This window comes from Phyllopteryx taeniolatus, chromosome 12 (assembly GCF_024500385.1).
Source record: "Phyllopteryx taeniolatus isolate TA_2022b chromosome 12, UOR_Ptae_1.2, whole genome shotgun sequence".
Lineage (NCBI taxonomy): Eukaryota > Metazoa > Chordata > Actinopteri > Syngnathiformes > Syngnathidae > Phyllopteryx > Phyllopteryx taeniolatus.
Genome location: NC_084513.1, coordinates 4,606,421 through 4,620,632, shown reverse-complemented (window position 1 = coordinate 4,620,632; position 14,212 = coordinate 4,606,421). Strand labels below are relative to the sequence as shown.

Here is a 14,212-nt window from a genome sequence, read left to right as displayed (position 1 = left end):
AAGCATAATGAAAACATTGATTTTTGGGGGGATTTTTTTTTAGAGAAAAAGTTGTAATAATATGAGAATAAAGTATTTTTTCTGCAAAAAGTTTTTGGTACAAACACAGACATATTTTTTCAGGATAAAAAGTCGTAATCTTATGAGAATAAAGTCATATTTTGCCAGTGCTTAATGAAACATAACTACTAATATTATATAAATATAAAAAAGTACACTATTCCAGTAATAGTATGCCTTTTGTTTGTATTTTTCCTTGATAAAATTGTAGCATTAAGATATTAAAGTCAAAATTAATGATGAAAGAAAGTCATATTTTAACAAGTGAATTTCATAATACTATTATTCTTGTAGAAGAAGGACATAATTCCTGTAACTGATTGCAATCTATTTTGTATACGTCCAAGCTACGACTCGCAGACCCCCTAAGGGGCCCCCAGGCCCCAATTTGAGAAGCATGACTACAAATCATCATTCTACTTACAGTGCTGAAGTTCTTCTGGTTCTCACGGACTCTCTGCATCTCAGGGGTGTCCAGAACGGGGACATATTGAGACATGGTCTTCTCTGCCTCTTCCTTGTACTTTTTCTGTTGGGTGAAACCACATTCAGGTTGTGCTGCACAGACACTCGAGAGCCGATTGGCCGGGAGGGAGGAGGAGGACAACCTACCTGGCTGATGATGTTCTTCATCTGCTGAGCGTGAATGATGTCTGGAGTATCGATGACGGTGGTGTAGCTGGCTCGGTCCATCTCAGCCGTGTGCTTGTACTTGGTCTGATGGATGGCAAAATTGAGATTACTGGACCGTTTTTGCGTAGTAACAACTTTTGATCAAGGAACGACCAAGTTGGGCAGAACCTGAGGCTCCCAGCTAAACGTCTCCACATTGGAAAAGCAAAAGTACATCCAGTCTGCTGAGTCTTGTGGAAATTTGATAGCAGTGTATACCCATACCGCGGGATGGTGGGCGACTGGTTAGAGCGTCAGCCTCACAGTTCTGAGGACCCGGGTTCAATCCCTGGCCCCGCCTGTGTAGAGTTTGCATGTTCTCCCCGTGCCTGCGTGGGTTTTCTCCGGGCACGCCGGTTTCCTCCCACATCCCAAAAACATGTGTGGTAGGTTGATCGAAGACTCAAAATTGCCCGTAGGTGTGAATTTGAGTGCGAATGGTTGTTTGTTTGTATGTGCCCTGCGATTGGCTGGCAACCAGTTCAGGGTGTACCGATGATAGCTGGGATAGGCTCCAGCACGCCCGCGACCCTACTGAGGAGAAGCGGCCTACTTGGAAAAGGGCCTGGGCTGACAATTGCAAATGCTAAACCAATTCAATATTTACTCTGGCATATCCTTGTGTGTTTGACTATTATTATTATTTTTACATCTTGTGGTTTGGTGTGTGTTAAGAGTGATCATCCTATGATATGGAGTGTGTTAAGGGTGACTTCCAATTTGACCCGATTGTAGGTATGTGTATCCCACTAAAGATGTTAAAAAACAGGTTGACTGCACACCCAAGGATTTGTGATGGCAAATACTGAATAGGTTTAACATTTATGATTGTTGGCCTGACCATTTTCTGAGAGGGTTTGGGGGAAATCACTCTTAACACACCCCACACCAAATGATATTAAAAATCTGTTCACTACACAATGAAGGATTTGGGATTGTAACTGAACAGGTTTAACATGTACGATTGTTGGCCTGACCATTTTCCGAGCTGATTGGGGATTGTCATCACTCTTAACACACCCCACACCACGAGATAATCACTCAGGATAATCTCTAGAGACATCCGATTGGGTAAAGACATTTACGGAGAGCATAAATAACTGTTTGGCCATGGAAACATTGATCGGTTCTGACCTGACTGAGGATGTCGGTGGCGTTCCTCGCCCGCATGAAGTCCGGGGTGTCGGTGGCCAACGCTAGCAATCCTTTGCCTTTAATCTCCTGCTCCAGCGACTTCTTGTACTCTCTCTGCAAATGTCACACAAAGTGACACAGGAAAGAAAAAACAATGCCTTGCTCAAAGGCAGCTAAAGTCATCAAGGGAGCTTTTCTACTCATTCACACTGAGCGTGGGGGCTGCAAAACCAGAACACTTAGAGGGTTAAGGAAAATGGTATTAAAATAAGAACAACAACACACAAGTGGTCAATTGGACAGCAGACCTTATGTTAAAGCTGGAAAAGAAAGTAAATATTACAGCGGTTATTGGGGGAACGTGGGTTAAGGAAGAATTTGTGATTGTGGACACATTTCCCAACTTCAATCATGATGATTTCAGTGGGGTCGGAATGTTGGTTGATATATTTAATATTGTACTGTAAATAGTGTTTGCTCCAAATACAGACAAAAAACAAAAAGCAGAATTCATTCCAGAAGATTGGTCCACCCTCGATATTTTCAATTTCTATTCTATTTCTGGAATAGAACCTAAGGGTTTCTATATTTGAGTAGACTCAGGTCATTACCCCTTCAAAAATATAACATACCTTTGTTAATCTAGCATTAAATGATAGTCATTCTTTATACTTCCAACATCACAGAAGGTGAAAAAAAAACTGCCACGTTGTACAGTGTCGAAGATATAATTCATGAGCAACCTGTCCTTCATAAACCCTCATATGAATTTTGCTGTGCAGAATGCACTCAACATGTCAACCAAAAATGGTTTTTAGAAGAAGAAAACAAATTGAACATAGATGAATCAAGATCAGGGTAATTCAACAGAATATTCAAATTGCATCAGCCATACTGCAAAAAGAGAACATTTGAAATTAAGAAGAGTTATTTAATTCATTGTCAATTTAGTGATGAGCCCAGTTAAGTGGTACTTCAACTATAAATATTGTTTATGCTATCAAATTAAAGCTTGAAAGGATCCCTTTTGTTTTAATCAGAACATTAAGTGATAATATACGATTTTCAGCAAAATTATGTGCCTTTCATTCCAAAATGTCACCCCATGACAGTCACGCCGTGACATGTCATTTTTATTTTAATGCTTCCAAAAATGTCTGGCAGAAGAAATCAGCTCTGCTGGCAATTCTTATGGAATGCAAAAGGTCCCATTTTTTTCTCAAGTGGCCACTAAAAATTTTCACTTAAAAATAGTTGAGCTGTTGTCAGTGCAAAATGAAGTTTTCAATACAGCAAACTTGACTTGTTGATGAGAAGCGCTTTCTTCTTCTTCATCATTCCCCGTTTTTATTCATCTTTTGGAGGATATCATCAAAGCGTTTGTGTTCCAATTGTCCATTGAAATGTAAACAGAATGAACTCCAGGAGGTTATTTCAGCTTGGATTTGTTCAAATTGCTGTTGTTGTTTGAAATTTCCGCATAGTTTAACTGCAATGTGAGTGCGAAGTGAAGAAAATGTTGTTAATCTTGACACTCAAAAACAATAAACGTACAAAGAAAACTTGACAGTTTTCTTTGTTTGTTTCTAATGTGAGGGCGAGGATGCAGACACTTCCAATCATCTCGCCCCCTTTTTATCCGTTTTTTTGTATTTGTATTATCATCATCATCATCTTGCCGTTTTTGTTTTGTTTTCGGATGTCTTATGCTCGAGTTTACCTTTGACAAGCATTGCTTTGCGTCCCTTATTTTGTTCTGGTAGTGAAAACGGGTTTTCATCGATACCGTTGTGAAAAGGTATGAAAACTAGCCAACGAAAATCCCCCAAACCTACCTTTTAGAGTCAATTTTTGCATCCTACTTTGGTATTGAATCACCAAACCTTTAAAATTACAAGGGCATATTGTAGTCAGAATTTCACTTGTGATCAGTAGATCAGGAAAGTAAAGTAATGATAGTGAGTATTAAGAAAGTAGAAGAAGTATTTTACAGGGAAGGCAAGGGAACACTCATTTTTAGATTTAGAAAGAGAAAGGATGGTTCAAACATTAGTGATGGCATCAAGCAGGGACACAAGAGATTGTCCCTTTTTTTTTTTTTAGTGCAGCGATAAAGCGTAGTTAAGAAGGGTGGGCTGCGACGCCCGTCGTCCCATCCCCCAGCCAGCCAGTCGGTCGTACCTCGCACAGGATTTGAGTGGCATTCCTTGCTCTCAAAAGCTCGGGAGTTTCCTCCAGCACAGTTAGCCCTTTACCCTTCACGCCCTCTTCTAGATCCCTCCTGTACTCTTTCTACAGGACGGAAAAAGAACAGAGAGATTGCGGAGGGCAGGCCAGGCAATAAAAAATAATAGTCCAGCACAAAGTCACCCGGCATCCCCTAAGGTGAAAGCCAGTAAACATTCAATTTGGTACGGAGATGCTGGTGACTTTGGCAAAGAATCCTAAAACAAACAGTGAATCACTTTGGATCAGACAGCTTGGAAAGACAACTTTCACTTCAAAAACATCCTCCAAATCCACAGCGCATGCAGCTGCAAAGGGTCCAAAGTGAAAGTGGATGCAGGTGGACATGGAGAATCTGGAAACTTGGTATGATTAATGTTGCAATGTAACATGCACATGTAACTGACACGGACACACCAAACAAACGGCAGCTCTTCGGCTGTAGGTTCTTCGTAAAGGGGCAACTGGGGGCTACGGAGTAGTAGGCCAGATTTAAATCAGCAGTGCGTAACTCTGGAACACCAAAATGTAAATATTCACCAGTGACTTTTAATACGGATTACGTTATGACATAAAAACGTTTTTAAAGCATTTCCTGTAGCGGAAATGTAACTAACAATGTAACAAGATTTCCCCAAAATGACAGTCTGTCAAAATGTCAAGTCTGATTGGAATGGCAACTTCAACCTGAGTACAATGCAGGAAGAATTTTGAAAATCAGGTGACGGGTGATGGAGGAATTTAGTTTTTTGTAGGGGGGCGGGGGGGTGGGGGAATGGCCTTTCTGGGGAAGGTTTTTATGGGATATTGCCGATAGAAAATGTGATTAAAAAACAGTAAAACTGGTTTATTTCTCAACATCTCTCCTCTACCCTTTTTTTCCATCTGCTACTCAAGGCACCCCTTCTGCGATTGCCTACAAAGTTTCAGTTAGAAATATCCACCGAGAAGCTCGTACTGGCTGAAATTCTCAGGGGTTCCCCAAGTCGAGTTAAAATGGACGTGACCTTTCAAACGACATCAGTTGCCCTAAAAACTCCACTTAAATGGAACAATTTCCGTGAGTAGTGTGGGCAGCAGAATAGATCACGTACTTCAGTCACAAATCGTTTTTTCGTCAATTTATTTGTGAAAGAGGATTTTAGAGTGCTCCTTCCTTGTTTTTTTAGAAAATTCCACAAAGATGGCGGCCACTTGACACATTGTTACTGTTAGGTCAAAATGACCACGTACTAATGATGTGTGATGCGCATGCCAGGCCAGTAGGTGGCAGATTAAAGAAACACTACTCATGCATGCAAAAAAACTGTCACGCGTTCTCTGCCTTTAAAACTGTGAAAAAAACAAAACACTTTCAGTATCTAAAAACACTGTTGTCATGTAAACAAACGCTCAAAACGACACAGTTGTTCTGTTAAAAATTTACGATCCATGTGGTATGCTAGCTTTAAATCAGCAGTGCCTAACTTTGTGGAATCGAGAGGTATTGAACCACCAGAATGTAATAATTGAACGTTGCCTTCAAGCAATGACGTAAAAATGGTTTTTGAAACATTTTTTGTGGCGTGACTTTTACGTCAAAACAACCGCAGTTAACGTGTACCTCTGTCTAAAAATGGTGGACAGTGACCCCGCCGCTATTCACAGGAGATTGGGACTGAGCCGTGCCGCCGATAGTGAAACTTTGTAAATAATTGATCATTTGTAATTGGGTGTAGAGGCCACAAGATGACGGCAAAAGCACTGACAACAAAGAGGATCATAAAGCATCAATACCATGCATCTAGTATGTACACAGTCATGAACCAATGCTACATAAACAACTGTATTCAGTAAAATTTCATTACTCAACATAAACAATCCACCTTCACGTGAGGCTCATCAATAATCATGCTAGCACAAAGTGACATGTTAACAGCAAACAAATGTGCGCACTAGCACTTTACACAAACGGTATGTCATTAAACTCAATGTTTGGCATTTACACGTTAGAAAATACAGAAAATTGTAACAGCAATGAAGACTACATGGGCTACTAGTCAATGCATCAGAAAGTAACCTGAAACATATTTTCACTTTCGAATGCGCACAAGGTGCATTCAAGGACCTCCTCGGGAGGTACTGAATTTATTGAGGAGTTGTACTTTCCGATACGTTTCCATAATGACGTAATACATAGGGTTAACCTGTCGGTCTGGAGCGTAGCCGTTATGCACTGTGACTTTAAATCCAGTCGTTTTCACATTTTAGTTATCAAAGCAAGGAAACACCTTTAGTGCTACTTAGTTAGCATTTTGTGTTTAGTGTGTGTAATGTGGATTCATCACAAAAAAGGTGAAGAGAGGAAAGAGAGCGTAGTTGTGAGCTAGTATGATTACAGGGGGATTGAAGGTAGGGGTACGCGGGGTAGGGTGGGGTGGGGTGGGGGTGGGTGAAATGGTCCTTTGGTTACCTCACTGGCTATTTTGGTGGCATGCCTGACATGTATCATGGCGGGCGTGACTTCCAAGCCCGAGAGGTTCTTGCCCCTCATGGTCTCCTCAAAATCCTTCTTATAGTCTTTCTAGTGGCCGCAAACACAAGACAGGAACATACACACGTGCGTGTCACATACATACCCGCTGCCACTCTGTGTGTGCGCGTGTGCGCATGCGTGCGCGTGTACTTGTATATGTTGGGCATCTACCGGAGAATTATAATGTGTGTTGCGTTTTCTAAAATGACCCGATTATCCGAATAATCCAAATCATATTGAGATTAATTCCAATTAGATGATAAAAAAAATTCTAATAATATAATGACTATATTTCTGATGATTAAATTACAAAATAAAAATACAAGAAAAATAAATATGATACAATTAAATATTTATTAATATTGTGAGTATCTATTTGATGATTTTTTTATGTCAATTAGATTTAAATAAATGAGATAAAATAGAAAATACATATACCATAACAAATACAAAATAATTCAATTATTATGTCAATAGATTAAATACAAAAAAATGTAAAAGTTAAATAAAATAAGTTGCAGTTAAATATATATTTTTTGTATCATATAGAAGATTTTATTACACATTTGATTAACAAATAAAATAATTATATTTCTATGACTTACATAAAAAAATAAACTATAACAATTTATATTTTGTCAGATTTCATTAAAAAAAAAAAATCATCCATTAATCCATTCCTTTACCGCTCAGCCTCACTAGGGTCGCGGGCGTGCTGGAGCCTATCCCAGCTATCTTCGGGCGAGAGGCGGGGTACACCCTGAACTGGTCGCCAGCCAATTGCAGTCATTAAAAAAAAATCACTTTTGCCAATTTGATTTAAAAACTAAAATAAAATAATTATATATAACCACATAATTCTATTTATACCAATTGGATTAAATCATTACATTATTATATTTGTGTAGATTAAAAATAAAAATCATATTTCCACCAATTAAATTAAAAATAAAATAATGAAAAATTAATCATTACTTCTGATGAAGAGATTTAAATAAAAATACAAAAAAAATATATTACTGCCAATTTTATTAAGAAATCAAATTAAAAGATAAAATAAAATGAAAAAAAATTAATCATGTGCAGCTTTAAATGTAATCTATTGTCCGCCGGCTATTCAGGCTGTGGAACAAAAGCAATGATGACATAGAACAGACATTCAAACAGGGTGAACACGTGACGTGACGTATGACGTGACGTATGACGTGACGTGATGTGGCATGACGTGACATGTGACGTGTCACACGTCACAACACGTGTCGCACGTCACATTCACATGTCACACGTCACGACACGTGTCGCACGTCACGTCACGTGTCACACGTCACGTGTTCACCCGGGCTGCACACGTTACGGTCTGATCCCACGTTACACGTACAAAACAAGTTTACCTGGCTCTGCATGTGTTGCGCCTCCTTCGCAGTCACGTATGTCGGCGTCTCAAAGTCCAGCATGGCCTTGCCCCTCTCCTTCTCGTACTTCTCCTTGTACTTCACCTGTTCAAACCAATATCTTCACTAATATGAAACAATGGAATAAACACATTATATTTTGCTAAGTAGACACCCCACAAATACTGTACGTACGGACGGAGCCATCTCGGGCTGTTTTTGTCTTTTTTTATTTTTTGGTAGGACTTACTATGCTCTGCAGTTCCGAAGCCTCCTTGTGATGGAGCTGCTCGGGTGTGTCGGGAATCACGTGGTAGTGACCCCTACTCTCCTCAAACTTCCTCTTGTAGCAGTACTACGGCCAAACGCCCGATCAAATAAAGCATCAAAAAACAAGAAGTCGCCGACTAGGGAACGTTTAATCAAAGGCTGAGCGCTTCTTAGTGATGTCAAATGAAAGTGCTCACAGCATTAAAATGGATTTTAATCAATCAATAAATAAATAAAAGCACATGATTTGAGTTACAGGATTAATACAAAAACAATTAATGAAAACAAAAACAATTAATGAAAACATAATTACGTATGTTAATAGTTTTGCCAATTAGGTTAAAACAAAATTCTACAAAATGATTATGTCTGTCGGCTAGATAATTACATTTCTCACAATTGGAATTAAAAAAAACATAACAAATGAGAATAAAAAATATGTAAAATTCATACTTTTCTGCCAAACAGTTAAAACAAATTTTTCCTGCCAATTATATGCAAAAGCTAAATTAATTATATTTCTGACAGTCAGATTAAAAGTAAATTAAATACTGTACAATATTTCTGCGGCCCAGTTTAAAACAAAATGAAATTATTATGTCTCCAGATAGATTAAAATAATGAAATTTCTGCTTATTATATTAAAAATAAAATATGAAAATATATTTTCTGATGAAATTAAAAAACTAATGATCATTTTCTGACAATTATGAAACAAAATGTAATTATTATATTATGATTAAATTATCTCTGCCAATTATATTAAAAAGTAATTATATTTATGTATCTTAGAATAAAAAAAATAAACATATCTTGCTTAAATTACAGTGGGTATGGAAAGAATTCAGACCCCCTTAAATTTTTCATTCTTTGTTATATTGCAGCCATTTGCTAAAATCATTTAAGGGAATTTTTTTCCTCATTAATGTACACACAGCACCCCATATTGACAGAAAAAAAACATAATTGTTGACATTTTTGTTGATTTATTAAAAAAGAAACACTGAAATATCACACAGCCATAAGTATTCAGATCCTTTGCTGTGACACGCATATATTGAACTCAGTTGCTGTCCACTTCTTCTGATCATCCTTAAGATGGTTCTACACCTTCATTGGAGTTCAGTTGTCTTTGATTATACTGATTGGACTTGATTAAGAAAGCCACACCCCTGTCTATATAAGACCCTAAAGCTCACAGTGCGTGTCAGAGCAAATGAGAATCATGAGGTCAAAGGAAGAGCTCAGAAACGGAATTGTGGCAAGGCACAGAGCTTGCCAAGGTTACAAAAAAAATTCTGCTGCACTTAAGGTTCCTAACAGCACAGTGGCCTCCATAATCCTTAAATGGAAGATGTTTGGGACGACCAGAACCCTTCCTCGAGCTGGCTGTCCGGCCAAACTGAGCAATCGGGGGAGAAGAGCCTTGGTGAGAGAGGTAAAGAAGAACCCAAAGATCACTGTGGCTGAGGTCCAGAGATGCACTCAGGAGATGGGAGAAAGTTCCAGAAAGTCAACCATCACTGCAGCCCTCCACCAGTCGGGGCTTTATGGCAGAGTGGCCCGACGGAAGCCTCTCCTCAGTGCAAGACACATGAAAGCCTGCATGGAGTTTGCTAAAAAACACCTGAAGGACTCCAAGATGGTGAGAAATAAGATTCTTTGGTCTGATGAGACCTTTTTGGCCTTAATTCTAAGTGTGGAGAAAACCAGGCACTGCTCATCACCTGTCCAATACAATCCCAACAGTGAAGCATGGTGGTGGCAGCATCGTGCTGTGGGAGTGTTTTTCAGCTGCAGGGACAGGACAACTGGTTGCAATCGAAGAAAAGATGAATGCGGCCAAGTACAGGGATATCCTGGACAAAAACCTTCTCCACAGTACTTGGACCTCAGACTGGGCAGAAGATTCACCTTCAAAAAAGACAACAACCCTAAGCACACAGCTAAAATATCGAAGGAGTGGCTTCAGAACAACTCCGTGACTGTTCTTGAATGGCCCATCTAGAGCCCTGACTTAAACCCAATTGAGCATCTCTGGAGAGACCTGAAAATGGCTGCCCACCAACGTTCACCATCCAACCTGACAGAACTGGAGAGGCTCTGCAAGGAGGAATGGCAGAGGATCCCCAAATCCAGGTGTGAATACCTTGTCGCATCATTCCCAAAAAGGCTCATGGCTGTATTAGCTCCAAAGGGTGCTTCTACTAAATACTGAGCAAAGGGTCTGAATACTTATGGCTGTGTGATATTTCAGTTTTTCTTTTTTAATAAATCTGCAAAAAATTCAACAATTCTGTTTTTTTCTGTCAATATGGCATGCTGTGTGTACATTAATGAGGGAAAAATGAACTTAAATGATTTTAGCAAATGGCTGCAATATAACAAAGAGTGAAACATTTAAGGGGGTTTGAATACTTTCCGTACCCACTGTACATTTAAAAAACTAATTATATTTCTGATGGTTACCTGAAGAAACAAATTACAGATGTGCATATGTCTGGCAATTAGAACAAATTTAAAATATGTATTATATTTCTGGCAATTTATTTATATATATATATATATATATATATATATATATATATACACACACACACATAAACTCACACACTGCACATTTAACTTAAAAATGAAAACAAACAAAACAAACAATTATAGTTCCACCAATTACATGAAAAAAAAAACTAAAAACAAAATAACATGAAAATATATTTCTGCCAATTATATCAATAAAAACTAATTTTAAATATATTTCTGCTGATTATATGGATAAAAATGCTGGTTAAAAAAATCTGATGTTTTGAGTTACATGAGCAATAATGAGTGTTTTGATTAAAAACTAAATTGCAGGTTTAAGAAAGGAAGTGCAAATAGTATTGGAAGTGGATGATGAGCACAGTAAGGATCACTACCAGATGATGTCATAGTGTTTTAGCCATGGATGGATGGATGGATAGATGGATGGATGGATAGTTGGAAAGATGGCGGTGCTACTGAGTGTTACACAGGAAGTGGGCGAATGTACGACTTCCTGCTGGTGGACTGAGGATAGTGAGATATAATCGGTTAACGATGTCTTACGTCACTGGACAGCTTGCTGGTGCTCAGGCCATGCTGCATGGACAAAGACTCGGCCATGTCGGTCACGGGCTTGTGGAGCTTCTTCAGGTCACTTTTGTACTTGACCTGCAACAAAAGCCACACCGTTCCACCACGGAAGAGTCTCCATCTTGTGATGTAGTTGTATCGGGGGCACCGACCTCGCTAGCCAGCGTGTGGGCATCCTTGTACGTCTTGTAAACCTTACTCTCCTTTAGGTCATACTGCGGCCTCTTTCCCTTCATTTCCTTGTCAAACTTCTCCTTGTACTTCAGCTGGTGGGGGTCAAAGCGGAACACAGTAAGGAAGTGTCGACATTTTCGCCAACAAATCACAAGTCGCATTCTTTGCAACTGAGTCTGAGGGCTAAGCATTCCCAAGTGTTCTAAGAATCCAGATGAACACAAAATAAATCTCATATATAGCAAACATACTGTATATATGGAAGAGAAAGGTAGTACAATAAAGAAAATACACATTCCTCAACAAGTCATTGTGGCCTTTATTGGACACGTCTCTGCAGGAAACGGTTTTCCAATAAACTGTGTTAAAAGATTTCAAACAGTTAGTATTTCCCTTTCAAATTGTATTGAACGTCTCTGTAGCGAGTTCAAGTCCTTTTGGTCATTATTGGACATGTCTCAGGAGGAACCGGTGTGCCAATAAACCGTAGTCAAAGATTTCTAACAGTTAGTAATTCCCTTTCAAATTGCAGCTATTGTGAGAGTCAACGTCTCTTTCGGCAGCTCCTCCCAAGTCCTTAAACAAGACATTTAGCTTTTTATTGGATACATATAGGAATGTAAACAGTTTCCCAATAACCCACTGTAAGAATTTTGCGTGATTAGTATTACCCTTTCAAATTGTAGTTATTGTTCATACCATATTCACCGTCTCTTGAGAGTTACTGTCTCTGTAGCCAGATCAAGTCCTTTTGGTCTTTATTGGACACATCTCAGGAGGAAACAGTGTGTCAATAAATCATGGTAAAAGATTACCAACTGTTAATATTAGCCGTTCAAATTGTAGCTATCGTTAATACCGTATGTAGCGTCTATTCAAACAGTGAGTGTTTCCCTTTCAAATTGTTAATACTGTCTTTAGCGTCATGGGAGTCAACGTCTCTGAAGTTAGCTACTTTGTCCTCGAGTCATTTTGCTTTTTATTGGATATGTCTAGGTATGTAAATGGTTCCCTGATAATCCATGGTAAAACCTTTGACCGATTAATATTACCCTTATAAACTGTAGATATCATTAATAGCGTATTTTGTAACTCTAAAAGTCAACATCTCCGTCTCCAGTTCACGTCATTTCGCTCTTTATTGGACACATCTCAGGAGGAAACTGTGCCAATAAACTGTTATAAAACATCTCTGCAGTCTGCTCTTCCGAAGTCCTCAAACAAGTCTTTTGGTCATTTTTGGACATGTAACGGGATGTAAGCAGTTTCCTGATAAACTGGGGTAAAAATCCCAAACGGTTTATCTTACCCTTTCAAGTTGTATTTATCGTTCCTATCGTATTTAACGTCTCTGAGAGTCAACATCTCTGTAGCCAGTTCATGGCATTTTGAACACGTCTCAGGTGGAAACTGTGTGCTGATAAACAGTAGTAACATATCACACATTAGTATCCTTTCAAATTACAGTTATTGTTAATACTGTATTTAGCGACTCTGAGAGTCAATTTCTCTCCAGGTGACTCCTCCGAAGTCCTCAAACAAGGTATTTTGGATTTTACTGAACACATCTAATAAACTGATGAAACTGTGGTAAAAATTTGAAACATTCAATTTTTTGTTTCACAAAGTCCAAATTAAGTCAAGTGGATGAGGTAACATGTAGTCTACGGTCCGAAAAGACATCAACCTGATCTCCACGGCTCAGTGGCACCCTCTGCAGTATATATATTCAGATTTTCGTCCTTTCCAGTCGCGGACCCAAACCCAGACAGAGAAACAAACAGACAGATGGACACACCATGCGTTAGTTAGCAGCTAGCGTGACGTTAATCTCCTTACATTACTCGTCACCGCACTCATTCTCTTAATGTGGCGCATCTGCGGGGTGTCGTAGGAGGCCATTCCGTGGGGGGAGGGCGTGGCCTCCTTCTACCAAGCCCAAGCGTAGCCAGATAGTTTGCAGCATGAGATGACAAGGACAATGAAAAAGCAGGAAGAGGAAGACAACATGAACCATGAGCGCTGAAGACTATGGAAATCTACTCTCATGGGCACAACAACAGTCAAGCATGGACTGAAGCAAGGATGGAGAAGGACACGGGTTTCTGAGCAGAATTAGCAGAGCTGACAGTACATGGCTGTAATGGATGGATGGATGGATGGATTGAAGGATTGATGAATGGATGGATAGCTAGCTGGATAATAGATGGTTGGATGCAAGATAGATGAAAAGACATGAGTAAACAGTTGGCTGGATGGTGAAAGGCATAGCTCCTCCTCGTTTATTGGAGATGACAACACGTTCCGTTTGAGTTTTGGTTCCTGCTACCTGGCTGTTGAGCTTGCAGACTTCCGTGGCCAGCCTGATGTCCGGCCGATGGACCAGCGAACCTCCGCGGCTGGCCTCCTCACGGGCCTTGTTGCGGTAGCCAATCTGACAGCAGAACAAACACCTTTCCAAATTACATTACAATCATTATATTTCATTTCCCACCAGATTTAAAAGGAAAAGCATTGTACGGCCCAATAAAAAAAAAAAAAAAAAAAAAATCAACTCATTTGAAAACAAAATATGATAAATAAAATGATGTTTTCTTCCAATAGAATTAGAAAATAAAATTATATTTTTTCAGTTTATTAGATTAAAAAAAAGTATATA

The 14,212-nt window shown here is 39.1% G+C and overlaps 1 protein-coding gene across 16 annotated transcripts in view; it reads right to left on the bottom strand.

Moving 5' to 3' along the window:
• Positions 1-14,212, bottom strand: part of neb (nebulin) — a 96,262-nt gene that overhangs the window by 13,503 nt on the left and 68,547 nt on the right. For 9 of the 16 annotated variants that reach the window (XM_061793220.1, XM_061793234.1, XM_061793235.1 and 6 more), the window contains exons 118-128: positions 13,883-13,987; positions 13,393-13,482; positions 11,532-11,645; positions 11,353-11,457; positions 8,249-8,353; positions 7,999-8,103; positions 6,545-6,655; positions 4,048-4,158; positions 1,867-1,980; positions 673-777; positions 485-589 (exon numbers count right to left, since the gene is read on the bottom strand). In XM_061793220.1, coding sequence (XP_061649204.1) covers positions 485-589; positions 673-777; positions 1,867-1,980; positions 4,048-4,158; positions 6,545-6,655; positions 7,999-8,103; positions 8,249-8,353; positions 11,353-11,457; positions 11,532-11,645; positions 13,393-13,482; positions 13,883-13,987 — 1,170 coding nt within the window. The remainder of the gene's footprint in view (positions 1-484; positions 590-672; positions 778-1,866; positions 1,981-4,047; positions 4,159-6,544; positions 6,656-7,998; positions 8,104-8,248; positions 8,354-11,352; positions 11,458-11,531; positions 11,646-13,392; positions 13,483-13,882; positions 13,988-14,212) is intronic. The other 7 variants (XM_061793222.1, XM_061793221.1, XM_061793224.1 and 4 more) reach the window with 6 other exon arrangements.